The 26982-nt window shown below is 51.6% G+C and overlaps 1 protein-coding gene across 1 annotated transcript in view; it reads left to right on the top strand.

The window, feature by feature from the left end:
* The first annotated feature begins 2634 nt into the window (after window positions 1-2634).
* LOC119975139 (transient receptor potential cation channel subfamily V member 1-like) overlaps window positions 2635-26982 on the top strand; it is a 35748-nt gene continuing 11400 nt past the window's right edge. The window contains exons 1-8 of the mRNA XM_038814711.1: window positions 2635-2770; window positions 4721-4861; window positions 7044-7342; window positions 14754-14930; window positions 17127-17285; window positions 17883-17978; window positions 22290-22363; window positions 24050-24215. Coding sequence (XP_038670639.1) covers window positions 4828-4861; window positions 7044-7342; window positions 14754-14930; window positions 17127-17285; window positions 17883-17978; window positions 22290-22363; window positions 24050-24215 — 1005 coding nt within the window. The 5' untranslated portion in view covers window positions 2635-2770; window positions 4721-4827. The remainder of the gene's footprint in view (window positions 2771-4720; window positions 4862-7043; window positions 7343-14753; window positions 14931-17126; window positions 17286-17882; window positions 17979-22289; window positions 22364-24049; window positions 24216-26982) is intronic.

Raw genomic sequence — 26982 nt, 5'->3', positions numbered from 1 at the left:
GGGGGGGGGGGGGGGGGGGGGGGGGGGGGGGTGGTCTACTTGGCGGCGGAATGTTGGAGGCACATGAATGGATCAGTGGAACGGGGGGAGGATTCTTGCCCAAAGAAGTGGGCACGGAGACGAAGGCGACGAAAGAAGAGTTCAACATCGTGTCAAGCCCGGAATTCATTGAAGTGGGGACATAAGGGTACAAAGCTGAGTCCTTTGCTGAGAACAGCACGCTCAGCCTCAGAGAGGGGAAGGTCGGAGGATACGGTGAACACGCGGCAAGGGCTGGGGCTGGGAGAAATGGGGTATGAGGGATTGGGACTGGTGGAGAGCCTGGAATGCCAGCCTTCCCACTCTTACCACCAAGGGGGATATAGGATAGGGTAGTTTCCAGAGTGTGGGTGGGAGAAGGGAAGGCCTCCGCCATCTACAGGGAACTCATGGGGTCAGAGGAGACGAAGACGGAGGAGCTGAAGCGCAAGTGGGAAGAGGAGTTGGGCAGAGAGATAGAGGATGGTCTATGGGCAGACGCGCTGAGTAGAGTCAACGCGTTCACAACATGTGCCAGGCTCAGCCTGATACAATTTAAGGTTGTTCACCGGGGTCACATGACGGTGGCCCGGATGAGCAGATTCTCTGGTGTAGAAGATAGGGCACAAGGTGTGCGGGAGGACCAGCGAACCATGTCCACATGTTCTGGACATGCCCAAAGCTTAGGGGATTTTGGCAGGGGTTTGCAGATGTCATGTCCACAGTGTTAGAAACAAGGGTGGTGCTGAGTCCAGAGGTGGCGATTTTCAGGATGTCGGAATATCCGGGAATCCAGGAGGAGAAAGAGGCAGACGTTCTGGCCTTTGCTTCCCTGGTAGCCCGGAGACGGATACTGTTAGCTTGGAGGGACTCAAAGCCCCCGAAGTCGGAGACCTGGCAATCGGACATGGCTAGCTTTCTCTGTTTGGAGAAAATCACATTCGCCTTGAGAGGGTCACTGTTAGGGTTCAACCAGAGGTGGCAACCATTCGTCGAATTCTTTGCGGAAAATTAATTGTCAGCAGAAGGGGGGTGGCTAGCTTGGTTTAGTGTAGGGGGTTAATAAAGGTGGGACCTCTAAGGGAGGGAGACGGCTTTTGCACAATGTTTATAAACTCATGTACGTTGTTTATTTTGTTGTTGTAAAACCAAAAATACCTCAATAAAATGTTTATTTTTTTAAAAAGGCAAATGGAATTTTAGCGTAGATTGCAAAAGTATAAAAGTAGAGAAGTATTGCTGCAATTGTATACAGTGTTGGTGAGACCACATCTGGAGTATTGTGTCCAGTTTTGGGCTCCTTATTTGAGGAAGGATGTGGTGGGATTGGAGGCAGTTCAGAGGAGGTTCACCAGATTGATCCCGGGGATGAAAGGGTTAACGTGCGAGGAGAGATTAAACAGTTTGGGTTTATACTCCCTGGAGTTTAGAAGGATGAGAGGGGATCTGATCGAGGTGTATAAAATACTAAGAGGGATTGATAAAGTAAACGCAGACCAATTGTTCCCCCATGTGGAGCAATCTAGGACAAGAGGTCATAGATTGGGACTAACTTAGTGGTAAAAACCGTAGTCTCGATGCATAACTTTAAAGTCAGAGCCAAGGATCTCTCGGGGTGAAGTCAGGAAGGATTTTTCCACACAGAGCATAGCGGAAAGCAGGATTTCTCTCTCTGAAAAGCTGCTGAGTTTGTGGGTCAATTGATATATAAATTTTTGTTTGATCAAGGGTATTAAAAGTTACAGAATTTAAGGTGGGTAGATGGAGTTACGGTGCAGATCAGCGTGATCATGGATGGTTATGGCATAGAAGATGGCTGTTTGGCCCATCATGTCATTGCCAGCCCTCTGGGAGAGTAACTCACCAACTCGAGCTCCCCGCCTCTTCCCTGTAACTGTACCATTTTCTTTTTTTATCAGGTAACTATTGAATACCCTTCCGATAGCTCGGAAACTACTTGAACCGGCCTCCACCACACTCTCAGGCAGTGCATTCCAGACGCTAAACACTCGCTGCATAAAATTATATTCCTCATCTCGCCTTCTTGACGCTTCCACCAATGGGGACAGGTTCACCCTCTCTGTTCAGACCCCCCATGATTTTGAACACCTCCATCAAACCTCTTCTAAACCTTCTCTTCTCTAAGGGAAACAGCTCCAACTTCACCAACCTGTCTGTCACACAGAGGTCCTTCATCCAGAAACAAGTTTAGTCAATCTTTTCTGTGCCCTCTCTCATGCCTTCTTCAAGGGTGTTGCCCAGAATTGAACACAGTACTCTAGTTAAGGCTGAATCAGAGTTTTATGAATGTTTATCATGATTCCCTTGCTTTTGTGCTCAATGCCCCTGCTTATAAAGCCCAGGGTCCCATAAGCTTTAAGCATTTTCTCAGCCTACCCTGCCAACCTCAATGATATGCCCCCAGGTACCTGGGCACTTGAATGGCAGAATGGTCTCGAGATGTTGAATGTTCCTCTCCTGATCCAGTGGTAAAATATGGACAGAACTTCAGGACTCTGGATGGAACAGCTTGCTGGGCCGAATAACCATTTTCCTTCTCCAGGAGCCTTATTACAATCTCACATTTCATACCTTTCAGACCCGGAGACTGGGAAAACGGCTTTATTGAAGGCGCTGTTAAACCTGAATAAACAGCGGAACAATACTATCCCAGTGCTGTTGGAAATTGCAGAGAAAACCAACAACCTCAACCAGTTCATCAACACAGCCTACAGCGACAGCTACTACAAGGGTACAGAGCGCTCACTTTGGCAGGCAGGGTCTCCTGGGAACCAAACAGGCTGGGATTCGACAAAACAGAAGGCCGAGGGGTGACCTGATTGAGACCTGGGAATGTTTCAATATTTACAAGGATCCCCTGGGCTATGTTAATATCTGAAGGAATTCCCAGGTGTATGTTAATATTTACAGTGATTGGCTTGGGTGGGTGTCAGTATTCACAGGGATATTCCCTGGGGACGTGTTCGTATTTTCTGCGATTCACTGGGCTGGGTGTTAAAATTTTCAAAGATTCACTGGGTGGGGTGTGTTAACAGTCACAAGATGTGGAGATGCCGGCGTTCGACTGGGGTGGGCACAGTTAGAAGTCTTACAACGCCAGGCTAAAGTCCAACAGTTTTATTTGGAATCAAGAATCCCACAGTCCAAAGATGTGCGGGTTAGGTGGATTGGCCATGCTAAATTGCCCGTAGTGTCCTAATAAAAGTAAGGTTAAGGGGGGGGTTGTTGGGTTACGGGTATAGGGTGGATACGTGGGTTTGAGTAGGGTGATCATGGCTCGGCACAACATTGAGGGCCGAAGGGCCTGTTCTGTGCTGTACTGTTCTATGTTCTATGTTCTAAGAGTCTCTTTGCTTTACTTCCAGAATGGTCCGATGGTTAGATTTCAATGAAACTACCAATCTTCAATTCAAAACAAAATAGATTTAATGAATAACGAATTAAATACCAATCAGTTTGTTTGCGCTTACAGAACTATAACCGATGATAAAGTAAATCAGAAGAAGTATTAATTATATTTAACTATACATGTTAACTATACTATATCTCTCTCTAACACTCTGCTGTCTAGTCACTCCTTGTTCAAAGAGACCCAAGATTCTCTGAGTTCAGTCTATATACCTGAATCTAGTGCTGCCATCTAGCGCTTGTCTAACACTATGATGCAGTGACCTTTACATACCGTCACTCCGTACCCCGTCACTCCGTACCCCGTCACTCCCTACCCCGTCACTCCGTACCCCGTCATTCCCTACCCCGTCACTCCCTACCCGTCACTCCCTACCCCGTCACTCCACAACCCCGTCACTCCCTACCTCGTCACTCCCCACCCCGTCACTCCCCATCCCATCACTCCCCACCCCGTCACTCCCCACCCCTGTCACTCCCCACCCAGTCACTCCCCACCCCGTCACTCCCACCCCATCACTCCCTACCCCGTCACTCCCTACCCCGTCACTCCCCACCCCATCACTCCCTACCCCGTCACTCCCCACCCCGTCACTCCCCACCCCATCACTCCCCACCCCATCACTCCCCACCCCCATCACTCCCTACGCTCATCACTCCCCACCCCGTCACTCCCAACCCCCGTCACTCCCTACCCCATCACTCCCAACCCCCGTCACTCCCTACCCCGTCACTCTCCACACCCATCACTCCCCAACCCGTCACTCCACACCCCCGTCACTCCACACCCCCGTCACTCCGTACCCCGTCACTCCGTACCCCATCACTCCCTACCCCGTCACTCCCTACCCCGTCACTCCCCACCCCGTCACTCCCCACCCCGTCACTCCCTACCCCCGTCACTCCCTACCCCGTCACTCCCTACCCCCGTCACTCCCTACCCCCGTCACTCCCTACCCCGTCACTCCCTACCCCGTCACTCCCCACCCTGTCACTCCCCACCCTGTCACTCCCCACCCCGTCACTCCCCACCCCGTCACTCCCCACCCCGTCACTCCCCACCCCGTCACTCCCCACCCCCGTCACTCCCTACCCCATCACTCCCCACCCGTCACTCCCCACCCCCGTCACTCCCCACCCCATCACTCCCTACCCCCATCACTCCCCCCACACACACTGCCCAGTTTGAGAGCCACTGTTTCGCTGTATGACCTGTTCGGAGCTGCACGGTATCATCCGCCTGCTGACTAACGTGTAGCGAATCCTACCCCAGGTCAGACTGCGCTGCACATCGCCATCGAGCGCCGCTGCCTGCATTTTGTGGCGCTCCTGCTTCGGAATGGTGCTGACGTCCACGCCAAGGCCAACGGGATATTCTTCATGCAAAAGGAAGGCCAGACCGGATTTTACTTTGGTGAGAAAAGCAGGGCAGGATCCAGGTGACGATGTGGAGGTGACGCGGGGGGGGGGGGGGGGGGGAGCCAGCTGGGGGGGGAGCCAGCTGGGGGGGAGCCAGCTGGGGGGGGGGGGGCGGGTGCCAGCTGGGGGGGCGAGCTAGCTTGGGGGGGGGGTGAGCCAGTTTGGGGGGGGGAGCCAGCTGGGGGGGAGCCAGCTGGGGGGGGGCGGGAGCCAGCTGGGGGGGGGGGCGAGCCAGCTGGGGGGGGGGGGGGCAGAGCCAGCTGGGGGGGGGGGCGAGCCAGCTGGGGGGGGGGAGTCAGCTGGGGGGGGGGGGGCGGGAGCCAGCAAGGGGGGGGCGAGCCAGCTGGGGGGGGGGGGGGGGGCGAGCCAGCTGGGGGGGGGGCGCGAGCCAGCTGGGGGGGGAGCCAGCTGGGGGGGGGGGGCGAGCCAGCTTGGGGGGGGGGAGCCAGCTGGGGGGGGGGGGGTGAGCCAGCTTGTGGGGGGGGGGGGGGGGGGGGGGGGGAGCCAGCAGGAGAGGAAACAATTGCGAACTTGTCACAAACAAAAAACCTGACAAAGACAAACTGGGAAAAAATTCCCACAGCCAGACACACTCCCAGTAAATTCCATAAATCTGCCTGGCTGGTAATGCCAGCAAATGTTCCCAATCCCATATTGTCCTTGCTGGGATATTTCAGAGGGCCGTTAAGAGTCAATCACATCGCTGTGGGACTGGAGTCACATGTGGGCCAGACCGGGTAAGGACGGCAGATTTCCTTCCCTAAAGGACGTTAGTCAACCAGATGGAGTTTTACAACAATTATAGTTTTCATGGTCACCATCACCGGGACTAGTTTTTAAATCCAGATTTATTAATTGAATACTGGTTCTGTAGTGGGATTTGAACACGTCTCCCCAGGATATTAACCTGGGACACTGGGCTACAGGTTCATTGACATTACCATCACCGTCTCTCCTCATCACTGGCTCCATCTCTCTTCCAAGAACTGTCTAAGACTAAACCAAACTATTCACACTTGAAGATGAGCTTCTGATCCAGAACTCCTCTATCGCCAGAACTGCCTATTTCCACCTCCACAATCTTGTCTTTGTCTCTTCAGCAGCTCCTCTGTTGCTGAAACCCTCATTCATGCCTTTATCCTTTGACTTGACTATAACCCGTGGCCTCTCTCCTATTTCCCTGCGACATAAACGTGAGCTCATCCAAAGCTCGGCCGCCCCGCCCTAATTGCACCAAGTCCCACTCACCCATCACCCTGGTGTTCTTTCATCAACATTAGTTCCCTGCAATGCCTCGGTTTTATATTGTTCATCCTTTTTCATCCATCCATCACCCAACCCCCATTTCTCTCTGTCATCTTCTCCAGCCCAACAGCCCCCCACTTCTCTCTGTCATCTTCTCCAGCCCAACAGCCCCACTTCTCTCTGTCATCTTCAACAGCCTCACAGCCCCCCACTTCTCTCTGTCATCTTCAACAGCCTCACAACCCCCCACTTCTCTCTGTCATCTTCTCCAGCCCAACAGCCCCACTTCTCTCTGTCATCTTCAACAGCCTCACAGCCCCCCACTTCTCTCTGTCATCTTCAACAGCCTCACAACCCCCCACTTCTCTCTGTCATCTTCTCCAGCCCAACAACCCCCCACTTCTCTCTGTCATCTTCAACAGCCCAACAGCCCCCCACGATCTCACGCGCTCCTCCAATTCTGGCCTCTGTCACCTTGTTGATTTTAAAAGCAGCGCCATTGGTGATCAAACCTTCAGCTGCCTGGACCGCAGGCTCTACAATTCCCTCGCTGTCTCTCTCTCTCTCACCTCCTCTGTGACACTCCTTAAAACCAACCTCTTTTGGTCACCTGTCCTAATATGTCCTTCCGAGTCGCAGGGCGGGACCTCCCGGCTGTTCACACCGATGGGAAATTCCAGTCCCACGCTGGCGCACGGGTTTCCCGCCTCTGCGGGAAGCTGTGACCAGGAAATCCCTTGGAAATTGGCAGGGTCGGGAGATCCCATTGGCGCACCCTCCGCTGCCGAAACTCATGCGGCGAGGTGGTCGGGAAATCTGCCCGCAGAGTCAAATTGTATCTGATTGCAAACCTGTGGAGTTCCCTGAGTGCGTTTTACTCCGCCGTGTATGTGTAAGTTGTGTTCTGGTGACCAGAGCTCTTCCTCCAACAGGGGAGCTGCCACTGTCGCTGGCTGCCTGCACGAACCAATTGGATGTGGTGACGCACTTAGTGGAGAACCCCTACCACCCGGCAGATATCGCAGCCACGGACTCCATGGGGAACAATGTGCTCCACGCGCTGGTGTCCATCTCTGACAACACCAAGGAGAACACCACGTTTGTCACCCAAATGTACGATCACCTGCTGAGGATGGCGGTGAAGATCAGGCTGGAGTTAAACCTGGAAAACGTGAAGAACAAGAAGGGGCTGAATCCGATCAAACTGGCTGCAAAGACGGGCAAAATCGAGGTGAGTGGCGGCTGGATATTGTCAATGAAAGAAAGGTCTAGCAGCTTCACTCCTTAACTTCACATTGTCAGAGCTCTCACTGTCATTGCAACATCTCCAATGTCCTGAAAGAGTTATAGACGACAGGAATAAAACTCAGTTTAAGCTCCGAAGAAAAATGTCACCCAGTGGAGATTCAGAGTGTGAGTGTAAGAGGGTAAGGGTCACTGCGAGAGAAATAGGAGCAAGGCAGAGATTCACAGAGAACCTGCCATGGAGAGAGCAGAGAGAGAGAGAGAGAGAATGTGACAGAGGAAACACAGAAAGATTGTAACATTGTCACACACAGAATGTGAGATTGGGACATTGAGCACGAGAGGCAATGGCAGATACAGCGAGAAATTGGCCAAGACGGCTGGAAGGGTGGCAGGGCCAGCATGAGAGAGAGAGGAGAGGAGAGAGAGAGAGGAGAGAGATTGAGAGAGAGAGAGAGGAGACAGAGATTGAGAGAGAGAGGAAGTGGAGAGAGAGAGAGAGAGAGGAGAGAGATTGAGAGAGAGAGGGAGAGAGAGAGAGAGGAGAGAGGGAGAGGAGAGAGGAAAAAGAGAGGAGAGAGATTGAGAGAGGAGAGAGAGGGAGAGGAGAGAGAGAGGAGAGAGAGACAGATTGAGAGAGAGAGGAGAGAGAGAGAGGGGAAGTGGAGGGAGAGAGAGAGAGAGGAGAGGAGAGAGAGAGACTTATTCAGAGAGAGAGAGATTCTGCAGAAAGACAGAGGGCGCGATTCTCCGGCCCCGTTGCCCCCTCGCTAAAGTGAAACAAGGCCGGTGAATAGAGGGAGAGAGAGAGAGGAGAGAGAGACACAGAGAGGGAGAGGAGAGAGGAAAAAGAAAGGAGAGAGAGAGGGGAGAGAGATTGAGAGAGAGAGAGAGAGAGAGGGAGAGGAGAGAGGAAAAAGAGAGGAGAGAGATTGAGAGAGGAGAGAGAGAGGAGAGAGAGATTGAGAGAGGGGAAGTGGAGAGAGAGAGAGAGAGAGGAGAGGAGAGAGAGAGACTTATTCAGAGAGAGAGATATTCTGCAGAAAGACAGAGGGCGCGATTCTCCGGCCCCGTTGCCCCCTCGCTAAAGTGAAACAAGGCCGGTGAATAGAGGGAGAGGCCAAAATCAGGAACCGTGCCAGACGCCAAACAGTTTGCGATGCAACTGTCCCACTCCCGCAGGCAAAATCGGGATCTCGCTGTAGGGAGGCGAGAAACCAATTATCATCACTGAAGCCCCATTTCCACACAGTTAACGGGATCCACCCCATTTCCAACGGCCTGCCGTCATTCAGCGGCTTCCCCAGCAAGTGGTCACGCTGGTGCCGATTCCTGAAAAACGTGAACCTGGCGGAAGGGCCGCTGTGGGGAGCCGAGGAGGGGAGTCGCCATCTTTGCTCGCAGGGAAAGAGCCCCGGGAACGCTGGGATTGCCACCCCAATGCTCGGTGGGAGGTGGGGGTCCCTCGGCTGGGAGTGGGGGACGCTCCGCAGGGTTGGGCCGCCATAGGAGGGGGGGGGGGGGAGGCACTGGGGGGGGGGGGGCAGCCGTGTGCGCACCACCATGCCAACCCCTGGATCATTTACCAATTCCGGTGGCAACTCTTGTCCCTGCCCATCTGCCCCACTGACCACCGATAACCCCACCGACTGTTCTGAAGGCTACTGGTAACAGGGAATTGGCAATCGTGGTTAAATGAGCACTTCACACATTCCAAGTGGATTCCCGTGGGAAGGCAGGCCATGTAGCATGTGGGAGTCATTGTCCAGCCTCCCAAACAGAACCTGATGCATGGACACTGTGTGTAAACACTGTGGGAGGCAACACCACACACACAGCAGCCAACATCTGTACACCCAGGGGATGGGATACAGCTCCATGTCCATGGTCGGAGGGTGGGTGAGTGCCACGGGGAGGGGGAGATGCCTGGAGACTGGGCCAAGGGATTGGAGTTGGGCCCACATTGCGGAAGAAAGTGACAGAGGCATCATACTGGTTGTGTACAAGGGTGTTTATTGTGTGTAACAATCCCCCACTCTCCCAATGGCCCCTCCCCAACCCCATTATCTTCCACCCCTCCCCCGGTGCCCTTAGTGGTCCTCAAAGCATTACCGCTGTGTCTAGCACTCCCTCAGTACTGACCCACTGACAGTGCAGCACTCCCTCAGTACTGACCCTCTGACTGTGTGGCACTCCCTCAGTAATGACCCTCTGACAGTGCGACACTCCCTCAGTACTGACCCTCTGACAGTGCGGCACTCCCTCAGTACTGACCCTCTGACAGTGCAGCACTCCCTCAGTACTGACCCTCTGACAGTGCGGCACTCCCTCAGTACTGACCCTCTGACAGTGCAGCACTCCCTCAGTACTGACCCTCCGACAGTGCGGCACTCCCTCAGTACTGACCCTCTGACAGTGCAGCACTCCCTCAGTACTGACCCTCTGACAGTGCAGCGCTCCCTCAGTACTGACCCTCTGACAGTGCAGCACTCCCTCAGTACTGACCCTCCGACAGTGCGTCACTCCCTCAGTACTGACCCTCTGACAGTGCAGCACTCCCTCAGTACTGACCCTCTGACAGTGCAGCACTCCCTCAGTACTGACCCTCTGACAGTGCAGCACTCCCTCAGTACTGACCCTCTGACAGTGCAGCACTCCCTCAGTACTGACCCTCTGACAGTGCAGCACTCCCTCAGTACTGACCCTCTGACAGTGCAGCACTCCCTCAGTACTGACCCTCTGACAGTGCAGCACTCCCTCAGTACTGACCCTCTGACAGTGCAGCACTCCCTCAGTACTGACCCTCTGACAGTGCGGCACTCCCTCAGTACTGACCCACTGACAGTGCGGCACTCCCTCAGTACTGACCCTCTGACAGTGCGGCGCTCCCTCAGTACTGACCCTCTGACAGTGCGGCACTCCCTCAGTACTGACCCTCTGACAGTGCGGCACTCCCTCAGTACTGACCCTCTGACAGTGCAGCATTCCCTCAGTACTGACCCTCTGACAGTGCGGCACTCCCTCAGTACTGACCCTCTGACAGTGCGGCACTCCCTCAGTACTGACCCTCTGACAGTGCAGCACTCCCTCAGTACTGACCCTCTGACAGTGCAGCACTCCCTCAGTACTGACCCTCTGACAGTGCAGCACTCCCTCAGTACTGACCCTCTGACAGTGCGGCACCCCCCCAGTACTGACCCTCTGACAGTGCAGCACTCCCTCAGTACTGACCCTCTGACAGTGCAGCACTCCCTCAGTACTGACCCTCTGACAGTGCGGCACTCCCTCAGTACTGACCCTCTGACAGTGCGGCGCTGCCTCAGTACTGACCCTCTGACAGTGCAGCACTCCCTTAGTACTGACCCTCTGACAGTGCCGTGCTCCCTTAGTACAGACCCTCTGACAGTGCGGCACTCCCTCAGTACTGACCCTCTGACAGTGTGGCGCTCCCTCAGTACTGACCCTCTGACAGTGCGGCACACCCTCAGTACTGACCCTCTGACAGTGCGACACTCCCTTAGTACTGACCCTCTGACGGTGCCGTGCTCCCTTAGTACAGACCCTCTGACAGTGCGGCACTCCCTCAGTACTGACCCTCTGACAGTGCGGCACTCCCTCAGTACTGACCCTCTGACAGTGCGGCACTCCCTCAGTACTGACCCTCTGACAGTGCGGCGCTGCCTCAGTACTGATCCTCTGACAGTGCGGCACTCCCTTAGTACTGACCCTCTGACAGTGCCGTGCTCCCTTAGTACAGACCCTCTGACAGTGCGACACTCCCTCAGTACTGACCCTCTGACAGTGCGGCGCTCCCTCAGTACTGACCCTCTGACAGTGCGGCACACCCTCAGTACTGACCCTCTGACAGTGCGGCACTCCCTTAGTACTGACCCTCTGACAGTGCCGTGCTCCCTTAGTACAGACCCTCTGACAGTGCAGCACTCCCTCAGTACTGACCCTCTGACAATGCAGCACTCCCTCAATACTGACCCTCTGACAGTGCATCGCTCCCTCAGTACTGACCTTCTGACAGTGCAGCACTCACTCAGTACTGACCCTCTGACAGTGCGGCACTCCCTCAGTACTGACCCTCTGACAGTGCAGCACTCCCTCAGTACTGACCCTCTGACAGTGCGGCACTCCCTCAGTACTGACCCTCTGACAGTGCGGCACTCCCTCAGTACTGACCCTCTGACAGTGCAGCATTCCCTCAGTACTGACCCTCTGACAGTGCAGCACTCCCTCAGTACTGACCCTCTGACAGTGCGGCACTCCCTCAGTACTGACCCTCTGACAGTGCGGCACTCCCTCAGTACTGACCCTCTGACAGTGCAGCACTCCCTCAGTACTGACCCTCTGACAGTGCAGCACTCCCTCAGCACTGACCCTCTGACAGTGCAGCACTCCCTCAGTACTGACCCTCTGACAGTGCAGCACTCCCTCAGTACTGACCGTCTGACAGTGCAGCACTCCCTCAGTACTGACCCTCTGACAGTGCAGCACTCCCTCAGTACTGACCCTCTGACAGTGCGGCACTCCCTCAGTACTGACCCTCTGACAGTGCAGCACTCCCTCAGTACTGACCCTCTGACAGTGCAGCACTCCCTCAGTACTGACCCTCTGACAGTGCGGCACTCCCTCAGTACTGACCCTCTGACAGTGCAGCGGTCCCTCAGTACTGACCCTCTGACAGTGCAGCACTCCCTCAGTACTGACCCTCTGACAGTGCGGCACTCCCTCAGTACTGACCCTCTGACAGTGCGGCGCTGCCTCAGTACTGACCCTCTGACAGTGCAGCACTCCCTTAGTACTGACCCTCTGACAGTGCCGTGCTCCCTTAGTACAGACCCTCTGACAGTGCGGCACTCCCTCAGTACTGACCCTCTGACAGTGTGGCGCTCCCTCAGTACTGACCCTCTGACAGTGCGGCACACCCTCAGTACTGACCCTCTGACAGTGCGACACTCCCTTAGTACTGACCCTCTGACGGTGCCGTGCTCCCTTAGTACAGACCCTCTGACAGTGCGGCACTCCCTCAGTACTGACCCTCTGACAGTGCGGCACTCCCTCAGTACTGACCCTCTGACAGTGCGGCACTCCCTCAGTACTGACCCTCTGACAGTGCGGCGCTGCCTCAGTACTGATCCTCTGACAGTGCGGCACTCCCTTAGTACTGACCCTCTGACAGTGCCGTGCTCCCTTAGTACAGACCCTCTGACAGTGCGACACTCCCTCAGTACTGACCCTCTGACAGTGCGGCGCTCCCTCAGTACTGACCCTCTGACAGTGCGGCACACCCTCAGTACTGACCCTCTGACAGTGCGGCACTCCCTTAGTACTGACCCTCTGACAGTGCCGTGCTCCCTTAGTACAGACCCTCTGACAGTGCAGCACTCCCTCAGTACTGACCCTCTGACAATGCAGCACTCCCTCAATACTGACCCTCTGACAGTGCATCGCTCCCTCAGTACTGACCTTCTGACAGTGCAGCACTCACTCAGTACTGACCCTCTGACAGTGCGGCACTCCCTCAGTAGTGATCCTCTGACAGTGCGGCACTCTCTCAGTACTGACCCTCTGACAGTGCGGCACTCCCTCAGTACTGACCCTCTGACAGTGCGGCGCTCCCTCAGTACTGACCCTCTGACAGTGCGGCACTCCCTCAGTACTGACCCTCTGACAGTGCGGCACTCCCTCAGTACTGACCCTCTGACAGTGCAGCACTCCCTCAGTACTGACCCTCTGACAGGGCAGCACTCCCTCAGTACTGACCCTCTGACAGTGCGGCACTCCCTCAGTACTGACCCTCTGACAGTGCAGCACTCCCTCAGTACTGACCCTCTGACAGTTCAGCACTCCCTCAGTACTGACCCTCTGACAGTGCAGCACTCCCTCAGTACTGACCCTCTGACAGTGCAGCACTCCCTCAGTACTGACCCTCTGACAGTGCAGCACTCCCTCAGTACTGACCCTCTGACAGTGCAGCACTCCCTCAGTACTGACCCTCTGACAGTGCGGCACTCCCTCAGTACTGACCCTCTGACAGTGCAGCACTCCCTCAGTACTGACCCTCTGACAGTGCAGCACTCCCTCAGTACTGACCCTCTGACAGTGCGGCACTCCCCCAGTACTGACCCCTCTGACAGTGCAGCACTCCCCCAGTACTGACCCTCTGACAGTGCAGCACTCCCTCAGTACTGACCCTCTGACAGTGCGGCACTCCCTCAGTATTGACCCTCTGACAGTGCGGCACTCCCTCAGTACTGACCCTCTGACAGTGCGGCACTCCCTCAGTACTGACCCTCTGACAGTGCGGCACTCCCTCAGTACTGACCCTCTGACAGTGCAGCACTCCCTCAGTACTGACCCTCTGACAGTGCAGCACTCCCTCAGTACTGACCCTCTGACAGTGCGGGGCTCCCTCAGTACTGACCCTCTGACAGTGCAGCATTCCCTCAGTACTGACCCTCTGACAGTGCAGCACTCCCTCAGTACTGACCCTCTGACAGTGCGGCACTCCCTCAGTACTGATCCTCTGACAGTGCAGCACTCCCTCAGTACTGACCCTCTGACAGTGCAGCACTCCCTCAGCACTGACCCTCTGACAGTGCAGCACTCCCTCAGTACTGACCCTCTGACAGTGCGGCACTCCCTCAGTACTGACCCTCTGACAGTGCGGCACTCCCTCAGTACTGACCCTCTGACAGTGCGGCACTCCCTCAGTACTGACCCTCTGACAGTGCAGCACTCCCTCAGTACTGACCCTCTGACAGTGCGGCACTCCCTCAGTACTGACCCTCTGACAGTGCGGCACTCCCTCAGTACTGACCCTCTGACAGTGCAGCACTCCCTCAGTACTGACCCTCTGACAGTGCAGCACTCCCTCAGCACTGACCCTCTGACAGTGCGGTGCTCCCTCAGTACTGACCCTCTGACAGTGCAGCACTCCCTCAGTACTGACCCTCTGACAGTGCGGCACTCCCTCAGTACTGACCCTCTGACAGTGCAGCACTCCCTCAGTACTGACCCTCTGACAGTGCGGCACTCCCTCAGTACTGACCCTCTGACAGTGCAGCACTCCCTCAGTACTGACCCTCTGACAGTGCAGCACTCCCTCAGTACTGACCCTCTGACAGTGCGGCACTCCCTCAGTACTGACCCTCTGACAGTGCGGCACTCCCTCAGTACTGACCCTCTGACAGTGCGGCACTCCCTCAGTACTGACCCTCTGACAGTGCGGCACTCCCTCAGTACTGACCCTCTGACAGTGCAGTACCCCCTCAGTACTGAACCTGCCTCAGAGCTGACACGGCCATGATGAACACATTGAGATATTATGCCCAGCAAATTCCCTTTCTTTTGGCGTCCATTTTTGTTCTATTATGTCTGATTTTCAGGTATTGAAACACATCATTGAGAGGGAAATCAACGATGAGGAATGTCGACACCTGTCCAGAAAATTCACGGAATGGGCGTACGGGCCAGTGCACTCTTCGTTGTACGACCTCTCCGCCCTCGACACACATGAGAAAAACTCGGTCTTGGAGATTATCGTGTACGGCAGTGAAACTCCGGTATATTACCTGCATTACCTGGCAAGGTCGGCTATTTGTACAGGGGACAGATTTAAGATAATTATCAACAAATAGGTGAGCAGGGAGATGAGCAGGGAGACTCATTGTGAGTCAGCAGGAACATTAACTTTGAAAAGATAATTGGATTGGATCTGGGAACGGGAATATTTGTCAAGCTGTGGACAAAGAGCTGATGGGAGGCGTGTAATAGAGCCGGTTTCTAATAGAGCTGGCTATAATGGATCAAATTGCTTCAATATCTGATCTATCAGCCTATGGTTCTATAAACTATATAATAAAATGTAAAATCATCACTGCTCGACTCTGAAAAGATCCAGTCACATATAGTTTGCAGCTATTTCAGTGGCAGTGATCTGGTTGTCCTTGTACATATCAAACATGAACAGGACCAGAGCCCTGAGGCTTCGTCAACATATCATTTCTGTCTTTTGTAAATCCTTTTCCATCTTCTCAGGGATTCAATATTCCCAGGGTTACATACAGGGTAAAGCTCCCTCTACATTGAATCTAACCCCGTGCTGTACCTGCCCTGGGAGTGTTTGACGGGGACAGTGTAGAGGGAGCTTTACTCTGTATCTAACCCCATGGTGTATCTGTCCTGGGAGTGTTTGATGGGGACAGTGTAGAGGGAGCTTTACTCTGTATCTAACCCCGTGCTGTACTTGTCCTGGGAGTGTTTGACGGGGACAGTGTAGAGGGAGCTTTACTCTGTATCTAACCCCGTGCTGTACCTGTCCTGGGAGTGTTTGACGGTGACAGTGTAGAGGGAGCTTTACTCTGTATCTAACCCCGTGCTGTACCTGTCCTGGGAGTATTTGATGGGGACAGTGTAGAGGGAGCTTTACTCGGCATCTAACCCCGTGCTGTACCTGTCCTGGGAGTGTTTGATGCGGACAGTGTAGAGAGAGCTTTACTCTGTATCTAACCCCGTGCTGTACCTGTCCTGGAAGTGTTTGATGGGGACAGTGTAGAGGGAGCTTTACTCTGTATCTAACCCCATGCTGTACCTGTCCTGGGAGTGTTTGATGGGGACAGTGTAGAGGGAGCTTTACTCTGTATCTAACCCCGTGCTGTACCTGTCCTGGGAGTGTTTGATGGGGACAGTGTAGAGGGAGCTTTACTCTGTATCTAACCCCGTGCTGTACCTGTCCTGGGAGTGTTTGATGGGGACAGTGTAGAGGGAGCTTTACTCTGTATCTAACCCCGTGCTGTACCTGTCCTGGGAGTGTTTGATGGGGACAGTGTAGCGGGAGCTTTACTCTGTATCTAACCCCGTGCTGTACCTGTCCTGGGAGTGTTTGACGGTGACAGTGTAGAGGGAGCTTTACTCTGTATCTAACCCCGTGCTGTACCTGTCCTGGGAGTATTTGATGGGGACAGTGTAGAGGGAGCTTTACTCGGCATCTAACCCCGTGCTGTACCTGTCCTGGGAGTGTTTGATGGGGACAGTGTAGAGAGAGCTTTACTCTGTATCTAACCCCGTGTTGTACCTGTCCTGTGAGTGTTTGATGGGGACAGTGTAGAGGGAGCTTTACTCTGTATCTAACCCCATGCTGTACCTGTCCTGGGAGTGTTTGATGGGGACAGTGTAGAGGGAGCTTTACTCTGTATCTAACCCCGTGCTGTACCTGTCCTGGGAGTGTTTGATGGGGACAGTGTAGAGGGAGCTTTACTCTGTATCTAACCCCGTGCTGTACCTGTCCTGGGAGTGTTTGATGGGGACAGTGTAGAGGGAGCTTTACTCTGTATCTAACCCCGTGCTGTACCTGTCCTGGGAGTGTTTGATGGGGACAGTGTAGAGGGAGCTTTACTCTGTATCTAACCCCGTGCTGTACCTGTCCTGGGAGTGTTTGATGGGGACAGTGTAGAGGGAGCTTTACTCTGTATCTAACCCCGTGCTGTACCTGCCCTGGGAGTGTTTGATGGGGACAGTGTAGAGGGAGCTTTACTCTGTATCTAACCCCGTGCTGTACCTGTCCTGGGAGTGTTTGATGGGGACAGTGTAGAGGGAGCTTTACTCTGTATCTAACCCTGTGCTGTACCTGTCCTGGGAGTGTTTGATGGGGACAGTGTAGAGGGAGCGTTACTCTGTATCTAACCCCGTGCTGTACCTGTCCTGGGAGTTTCTTCCAGCAGTAAAGTAACAACTTTGCTAACTGGTTTGTTTATACTCAGAACCGACAGGAAATGTTAAACCTGGAGCCTCTGAAGCACCTGCTGCAGGAGAAGTGGAACACCTTTGCCAGTTACATCTTTTATATCAAGTTCTTCACTTATTTGTCCTACATGATCGTCTTCACCACTACAGCGTACAACAGGATTGAAGATGCCGAGGTACAGCTGTGTGCTTCAAATCGGGCTGTGCATGCGTGATTCAGTAGGCGACATTCTACCCTCCAGCTGCATCACCGGTTTGAAGCTCCTTTCAAAGTCTTGAGTGCAAAACTCAGGCTGGCGCTACGAGTGCAGTACTGAGGGAGTGCTGCACTGCCAGAGAGCAATTACCCCGGCCCACAGGATCGCAACGGGCTGGGAATACCGCACCTATCAGCACACTTCTTAGCTTTGATCATCCCCATTTACATTCCTTTTGTCTCTTAGTCTATGGCATCGTTTTTCCAATTCCCTCCGGCTTTGACAAAGAGTCATCCAGACTCGAAACGTTCGCCCCATTCTCTCTGCACAGACGCAATCAGACCTGCTGAGACTGTCCAGTATTTCTGGTTTTGTTTCATCTGCCAGTTGCTCATCAGCAGCTTGTCTGTCCACAGTTTTGTGTTTACTGTACTTTAACACAATTGGGTTTGGTTTTTTTGTACATGCAGACTTGTTTTCGCAGCCATTATGGCGTCATATATGAGATGGAGCCTCATGACAGCTCTGCTTAGTTTCCGTTCAATAAAACCTTGTTTCACTTTATTCTTAACACAGCCCCCATTCAAAATCACGGCCACCATAAAAAGCTACCTGCGAGTTATTGGACAAGTCACTACAACCCTCGGGGCTCTGTACCTTTTCTTTCAAGGGGTGAGTCTTGTGCAAGTTTGTTTCTATTTCTATCAAAGCTTTTCACCTTGCATGGTTCAGGACAGATCCACAGGAATATCGAATTCCAAAGGGGAACAACAATTTATAATAATAATATAATATAATCATCTTTTATTGTCACAAGGAGGCTGCCATTAACACTGCAATGAAGTTACTGTGAAAATACCCTGGTCGCCACATTCAGGCTGGTACGGGAATTGAACCTGCGCTGCCGGCCTTGTTCTGCATCACAAACCAGCTGTCTAGCCCGCTGAGCTAAACCAGCCTGTCTGAGAAGAGAGTGCTGATTGGTTGGCAAGCAAACTCTGATTGGTCGAAGTGTTGCCATAGAGAATGCTTCAGGGAATAGTTAACTGCCAAGGGTTTCTAAATTCAAACCAAGCATGCCGACCCTGGTTGTTCGGATCATTGCCCCGGGGAATGAACCATGGAGTGGCTGTGCCGCCATGCTATTGTTCAGTTGAAAGATAGTTGAAAGATGTGCAACGTGTGGACATGTTATTTCTGTTTGCCGAGGGCAGGGTCCTGTGTGTGATAATATGTAGCTTCTAGCATACGTAAGTGAGACACACTGTCAGCCCAACCGATAATCTTAAATTAGTGTTAGCATGATTTTGAGCAAAATCAGGATTGTTTAGCAAGTGTTGTCCAATCATGGAATCACATCTAATGTTAGATGTCGTGTTTTGAGTTTTGCAGGCATACACTGGTTGAGTGTGGCCAGTATTTCTTTTGCCTATTGTGAACATAGAATCATCGAATTTACAGTGCTGAAGGAGGCCATTCGGCCCATCGAGTCTGCACCGGCCCTTGGAAAGAGCATCCTACCCAAGGTCCACACCTCCACCCTATCCGCTAACCCAGTAACCCCACTAACCTTTTTGGACACTAAGGGCAATTTAGCCTGGCCAATCCACCTAACCGGCACATCTTTGGACTGTGGGAGGAAACCGGATCACCTGGAGGAAACCCACGCACACATGGGGAGAACGTGCAGACTCCGCACAGACAATGACCCAAGCCGGGAATCGAACCTGGGGCCCTTGAGCTGTGAAGCAACTGTGCTAACCACTGTGCTACGATGCTGTCAAAGGGATGTGCTGTTTGGCACGATCCACCAGCCAGTGGGATGCACAGCCACATACTTAGCCTTATACAAGCGCTGAAATTCATTTACCACATTATTCATCTGTGTGGTAGGCAGAACATTTTTTTAGTTTGATAGCGGCATCCTATTAATGGAGAATACCACTCGTGTTGCTACTGCCTTTTCAGATGTCTCTTTTTCAGTAATGCTCAAGTTCCATTGTTAGGAAATAGAGATAGTTTAAGTAACCTATATTTAAACTGTGTGTGTTCGGAATAAGGTATCAGCTTAAGCTTAATTTGTGTTTCTGTCTTTGTGTGCTAAGAAAGGGTTTAAACCTCAGATAGCTTCATGTTAAACAACGGTGCCTGCATGTCTATTGATTTTAGTTTCACTTTAAACTGTGCATGCATTGTAATCAGGCATTATGACTATTAAAACAAACACAGGGTTTTAAAAAATCTTCGACGTTGCCCGTCAACCAGTAGCTCACACCGAAGAGCAGAAACATTTTGAGTTCAGTTGGAAGCAAGTAACAGTGGAGCAGGAAGCCTTCCACAGAAACTGCCAGTACAGCTAAGGCAATCCAGAGGGACAGAAATCAAGTCCTCGAAGCTAAAGAGCAGAACGTTCCAGAAACAAGGGAATAAAAAAAAGAGGAAAATCCCAGGAAGACTGAAGTCAAAGAGACAAAGACCGGAATCTAAGAAAATTGCTGTTCACTAAAGTCAGGAGCAGAGAGAGAATCAGACAGAGCTGCAAGGTACAGACCTGGAGAAGTAGGTTAGCTAGAAGCCTGACCTCAATTGTGATCTTAAGTTTGGTGCACCTTAATACAGCCTGCGAAGCGTGGTGTTCTGTTGGCGTGGCTGAGTCCCCGTGACATTCTATGGCAGCATTAATGCATATGCCAATCTAGGGCAGAGGGATACCAAAAGGAGAGATTAAAACCCTGGATGTGGATTCTTGGTGAAGGCATCTGAGAGAAAGCCTTGCGTGGGAGAAGATTCTTAAGTGTGTTCTACAAGAGTGGAGATTGGAAACCCTTGTGTGGAAGCCAGAGGTCCAGATGCCCAGAGACCCCAACGTGGGTTGGGGGAGCTGATGAAAAATTCACAGAAGTCGAATTGGGTGCCATCTGTGGCTTGGTTTGAGAGAGTGGGGTATCTGACCACCAATCACCAACTAGTTTACATGGACTGTGTACTTACTGGGAACATTAGAACATAAGACAGATTTTATAACTTCGGGCATCCTTACAAATCTGTATATATCTGTAAAGGTATAGCTGGAGAGATGGAGTAGAATATTATAGCTCACCTTTTCTTGTCCAATAAATGTTTTATTATTTTGTTAAAAGTTAATCGGCAGTCCTGTGACTCTGTTCATCCTCATGGGGCGGCACGGTAGCACAGCGGTTAGCACTGTGGCTTCACAGCGCCAGGGCCCCAGGTTCGATTCTCAGCTTGGGTCACTGTCTGTGCGGAGTCTGTACGTTCTCCCCGTGTCTGCGTGGGTTTCCTCCGGGTGCTCCGGTTTCCTCCCACAAGTCCCGAAAAACGTGCTTGTTAGGTAATTTGGACATTCTGAATTCTCCCTCAGTGTACCCGAACAGGCGCCGGAATGTGGTGACTAGGGGATTTTCACAGTAACTTCATTGCAGTGTTAATAGAACATAGAACATAGAACATAGAACAATACAGCGCAGTACAGGCCCTTCGGCCCACGATGTTGCACCGACATGGAAAAAATCTAAAGGCCATCTAACCTACACTATGCCATTATCATCCATATGCTTATCCAATAAACTTTTAAATGCCCTCAATGTTGGCGTGTTCACTACTGTTGCAGGTAGGGCATTCCACGGCCTCACCACTCTTTGCGTAAAAAACCTACCTCTGACGTCTGTCCTATATCTATTACCCCTCAATTTAAGGCTATGTCCCCTCGTGCTAGCCACCTCCATCCGCGGGAGATGGCTCTCACTGTCCACCCTATCTAACCCTCTGATCATTTTGTATGCCTCTATTAAGTCACCTCTTAACCTTCTTCTCTCTAACGAAAACAACCTCAAGTCCATCATCCTTTCCTCATAAGATTTTCCCTCCATACCAGGCAACATCCTGGTAAATCTCCTCTGCACCCGTTCCAAAGCTTCCATGTCCTTCCTATAATGAGGCGACCAGAACTGCACGCAATACTCCAAAGCCTACTTGCGACAATAATAAAGATTATTATTATCTCTAGGCACAAAATAAAAGTTAGGATCTGTTGAGTCAGGTTCCACCCTGGAACCTGACTATCCAGTGCTAACAACTGGGATTGTTACACTGTCCTACCAAGCAACTATTTATGTTTTTAGCTTTCCTGCGTCAGTGGCCGAGAGGGAGAATCGCTGAGCTCAGAGCGAATTAGGAAGAGAAGGAGGCCATTCAGCCCCTCGAGCTTGCTCCGCCATTCATGGCTGACCTGTGTCTTCACTCTGTCTAACTGAAAAGAAATACCTGGTCGAAAAAGAAGACGACAAATGGCGCAATTTACCTGTTTTGACCATTTTATCTGTTCTGTTTTCTGTTTAGTCTGAGAAATTCAAGACTGAGATAGATCGATTTTTAATAGACAAGAGAGTGAAAGGTCAGCTGGGCAGACAGGAAAGTGGAAATGAAGCCACAGTTGTATTCACCATGATCTTATTGAATGGCGGAGCAGGCTTGATGGCCAAATGGCCGACCCCTGCTTCTAAGTCCTGTGTTCCCATATTGGCCTGAATTAATTGGGAATTATTGAGCTAATTAATCTATTGAATTGTGGAAACCCAACTTTCATTGTGGCTACAATGAAATTCTAGTTATTGTAATGATGCTAACCCAACTTAGGACAGCACGGTGGCGCAGTGGTTAGCACTGCTGCCTCACGGCGCCGAGGTCCCAGGTTCGATCCTGGCTCTGGGTCACTGTCCGTGTGGAGTTTGCACATTCTCCCCGTGTCCGTGTGGGTCTCACCCCCCAACACTCCAAAGATGGCCATGCTAAATTGCCCCTTCAATAGAAAAAAATAATTGGGTCCTCTAAAATGTAAAAGCTGTTTGCCATAAGAGGGGCATTGGCTGCACGGTATTTTGGGACATGCTGAGATTGGGAAAGATGTTACATAAATGCAAGTCTTACTTTTTAAAACGGCTAAGTGTTTTATTCACTCCGCAGATTGAAGAAGTCTTTCTGCGAAGGCGGCGGACTCCAAAATCAATCACGATTGATGGTTACTGTGACATTTTATTGTGAGTCGCTGTGCTCTCCACTTCCCAGTTGTGAATTGTAGCTGCTGCTTTGTTTGGTCGCTCTCCTGCCCGGTGTGACATTCAGTCAGAAACCTCAGAACGCCCGACAAATAAACCTCACAGTCCCAGGAGCGACATCAGGAGCCTCTCACTGGACCCCCAAAATATCGCTCGTGCCCAATCCGAAAGGTGGACGTACAAACCCCACTGGGAGGGAGGGAGGAGGGAGGAATGAGGGCATTGACGGCTGGTGGTACAGCACCCTCAAATGAGACCCAAACCGTCTGAATTCCTGATCCTCAAATTCATGGAACGCACGCCTGCAGGAATCACGTGGAGGCCAATGAACAGGAGCAAGGTGTTGGGCAAACAAAGGGACATAGAAACTGGTGGAGGCCATCCAGCCTAGTCCATGAGAACTACACAATGTCCTCACGTGGACAATATACACCTCCACGTGAAGTGGAACGGCTCAAGAAGGTTGCTCATCAATGAGGGATGGGCAATAATTACTGGCCTTGCCAATCTGAGCTGCACCCCCAGGGCGGCAGATCTCAGTATTACTGTAAATTGGGGGGCAGCATGGTGGCTCAATGGTTAGCATTGCTGTCTCACGGCGCCGAGGTCCCAGGTTCGATCCCGGCTCTGGGTCACTGTCCGTGTGGAGTTTGCACATTCTCCCCGCGTTTGCGTGGGTTTCGCCCCCACAACCCAAAGATGTGCAGGGTAGGTGGATTGGCCACGCTAAATTGCCCCTTAATTGGAAAAGATGAATTGGGTACTCTAAATTTATTTTTTTTAAATTACTGTAAATTGGTGATGGGGTTCGTGTGGAGAGATGTAGCCAATTATTTTTTTTCCAATTAAGTGGCAATTTAGCGCGGCCAATCCACCTAACCTGCACATCTTTGGGTTGTGGGGGCGAAACCCACGCAGACACGAGGAGAATGTGTAAACTCCACACAGACAGTGACCCAGAGCCGGGATTCGAACCCGGGTCCTCAGCGCCGCAGTCCCAGTGCTAACCACTGCGCCACATGCTGCCCTGTGTGGAGAGATGTGACGGCAATCTCGAATAGGGAAGGGGCGATGGGGGAAATCAGGGGATGTTGCAGGTTTCCTGCTGGGGTAGGGGGCAGCCCTGACCTCGGCCTCCCCCGCCCCTGGATCCTGTGTCACAGACATCCCCTGGGGGCTGGGAAACCAGGGCGCGCTCCCCTGCCTCCTGCTTCATGATGTTGCCACAGGGCAAATAAACCTCCCTGCTGACAGGCGGCAGCTTTCTCGGTGCAGTCAGTGCCCCCTGCTGGCTGAGGGCATAATGACAGAATGTAAAAATCCTCTCCTCAAGGGGAGGTGGTGGCATGTTGGTAATGCCACTGGACTAGTATTACAGAGGCTTTGAACATAGGTTCAAACTCCAACACAGAAAATTCAATCTTTAAATCTAAAACATAAAGCTTAGACCATGAAACTCTCATTGGCTATTATAACAACCCATCGGGTTCACTAGCAAACTTCAGGGAAGGAAATCTGCCGTCCTTACCTGGTCAGGCCGACATGCGCCCTCAGAAATGGCCGAGCAAACCACTCAGTTCAAGGATAAGCAGGGATGGGCAAAAGATATTTTTCTTTAAACTGGGACCTTTTCATAAAGAGCTGCCTCTGTCTGTTTTTATTTTGCAGTTTTCTCCAGGCTCTGCTGCTCCTGGCTGCCTCCGTGCTCTACATCGCTGGACGGGAAGAATACGTGGGGTTTATGGTGATTGGACTGGCATTAGGCTGGATCAATCTACTCTATTACACACGAGGCTTTCAACGGATGGGCATCTATAGCGTCATGATGCAGAAAGTACGTGCAACATTGCTGCAACAACTTGCATTTATAGAGCCCCTTTCACAAAGTACTTTACAGGAGCTTTATCAAATTATAATTTGACGTTGATCCACATTGAGTTGGGTCAGAGGGGTCGGTTTTATCACAGAGCCACTGAATTGTTACAGTGCAGAAGGAGGCCATTCAGCCCATCGACTCTGCGCCAGCCCTTGGAAAGAGCACCCTACTTAAGCCCACAGCTCCACGCTATCCCAGTAACCCCACCTCACCTTTTGGACACTAGGGGCAATGTAGCATGGCCAATCCACCTAACCTGCACATCTTTGGACTGTGGGAGGAAACCGGGGCACCCGGAGGAAACCCACGCAGACACTGGGGTGCAGATTCCACACAGACAGTGATCCAAGGCCGGAATTGAACCTGGGACCTTGGTGCTGTGAGGCAGCAGTGCTAACCGCTGTGCCACCTTGCCGCCCAAACCTCCAAACGATCAACTCACCTAGATAGGGTGGTACAGTAGCACAGTAGTTAGCACTGTTGCTTCACAGTGCCATGGCCCCAGGTTCGATTTCCTGCTTGGGTCACTGTCTGTGCGGAGTCTGCACGTTCTCCCCGTGTCTGCGGGGGTTTCCTCTGGAGGGCTCCAGTTTCCTCCCACAAGTCCTGAAATATGCTGTTAGGTGTGTATTGGACATTCTGAATTCTCCCTCCGTGTACCCGAACAGGCGCCGGAGTGTGGCGAATGGGGATTTTCACAGTAACTTCATTGCAGCGTTAATGTAAGCCTACGTGTGACACTAAAGATTATTATTATTATTATAACAGGCCAGTTCACTTTTGAATGTTTCAGATGAATCTGCCTCCACCACATGCTCAGGCAGAGCAGTTCAGACGCACTGCTTGGAAAAGGCCCTCCTCATGTCACGTTTGCTCCTTTTTCCAATTACTTTAAATCTGTGCCCACTCCTTCTCCATCCTTTCCCGAGTGGGAACAGTTTCTATCTGCCCTGACCAGACACCTCCTGGTTTCGAATACCCCGATCAAATCTCCTCTCAGCTTTTCTCCTAGGAAAACAGTCCTAATTTTACAGAATCACAGAATTGTTGCGCTGCAGAAGGAAGCCATTCAGCCCACCGGTGTCTGCACCTCGCCTCCAATCTATCTCCAGTCCTCTGGGACCACCCCAGAGTCTAAGGAAGGCTGGAAATGATGGCCAGTCCATCTGCAATGTCCATTCTACCTCCCTCAGTAGCCTTGGGTGCATCACATCTGGTCCAGGTGCCTTATCCACTTTAATACAGATACGCTATTCAAAACCTCCTCCTTTAAACCCATCTAGTGCCTGAATTTATCACCTTTTATCATGGTTTGGGTAGCTTCTCTTTCCTTCATAAAGACAGATACAAAGTTAATATATTAAGATCCTGGACCAGACTTCACAGAGACTAGGATCAGAAAGCCCAATATTTGAGTTTAATTTTGTAAGATTGTGAGGAAAGGTACATCACTCCAGGAGTGATTTCATGCAGAATTGGGATTTGGAATTTTAAAACAAACTTTATTACTCACAATGTATTAAAATCTTGAACATCGTACCTCAAAATAGCTTACAATTAAACAATACTACTCAACACAGTAAATACAATACACTTAATTGCTATCTTTATTCCCACTTCAACTACAAGAAAATAAACCATCTCAGCTGTTAATCCACTCTAAATTCCAATGTCACACAAGAATACTTGTTTTACAGATTTATTCTTTGTGCAAGAGATCTCTCGACACTGAATTACAGAACAGATCTGACTCCAGTTCAAATCCCTGCAGAAACTCTGGCTGGATGTCTTCAAAAGCTGTTTTCAACTGGTTTGTTTCAGCTTCCCCCTTGTCCTCAGACAAGTCTACACTGCTTTAAATACTATTAATCTATTTTAATTAAGATAGCAGAACTGTTTCACTGTGCACAGAGATTCAGCCAGATCAGAACTGAAACTGAAAAATGCTTCCTCAAAAAGAATCTGTCGCCTTAGCTCCACCCAGCAATGACATCACCTCAACAAGCTGAAAACTAACTAACTCCCCAGGGAATTCCCTTAATCAAAACAAAATTGCATTTGCCCGAGCTTTTACGATGGTTAAAAGCTCTGTTGACATTTATGTCTAAGTAATTTATATAAACTACAAACAGCAAGGGTCCCAACATTGATACCTGCAAAATCCCACTGGACACAGGCTTTTCAGTCAGAAAAATACCCCGAGACCATCATCCTTTGCTTCCTGCCGCTCAGCCAATTCTCGATCCAATTTTTGAATCCTCTTCACAATTCCTATTCCCACCTGGCTTTGGAAATATTACATTTGGTCCCCACATCCAAATCATTTCTATAGATTATGAACAGCTCTGGCCCCAGCACTGATTGCACATCAGTACCTACAACATAGGCAGGGAGGGATAGGGTCATGCAGTCTAAATCCAGGGAGCTAGAACTAACGGGCAGAACTTTACAAGTAGCATCCTGTGGATTACTCACAATGCCACAGGCCTGGCGGGAAAGATGATGCAGGAGGGAGGGCTTTATATTATTGGGGACAGCTCTGAGGGAGATGGGACCTGTACAGGTGTGGGCGGATTGCACCTGTACAGGGTCGGCACCAATTTACCGTTGGAGCAATTGTCTAGTGTAAGAATGGATCTGGGCCGAATAAATTGGAGTCAAAGGTTTGTAGGACAAATGGTAGCTAAACAATGGATTACTGCCAAAGAAGAGATAGTTTGGGTGC

Source organism: Scyliorhinus canicula, chromosome 12, assembly GCF_902713615.1.
Source record: "Scyliorhinus canicula chromosome 12, sScyCan1.1, whole genome shotgun sequence".
Taxonomy (NCBI): Eukaryota; Metazoa; Chordata; class Chondrichthyes; order Carcharhiniformes; family Scyliorhinidae; genus Scyliorhinus; species Scyliorhinus canicula.
The sequence above is the reverse complement of the archived record's forward strand: the minus strand, read 5'-3'. Positions and strand labels throughout refer to the sequence as shown.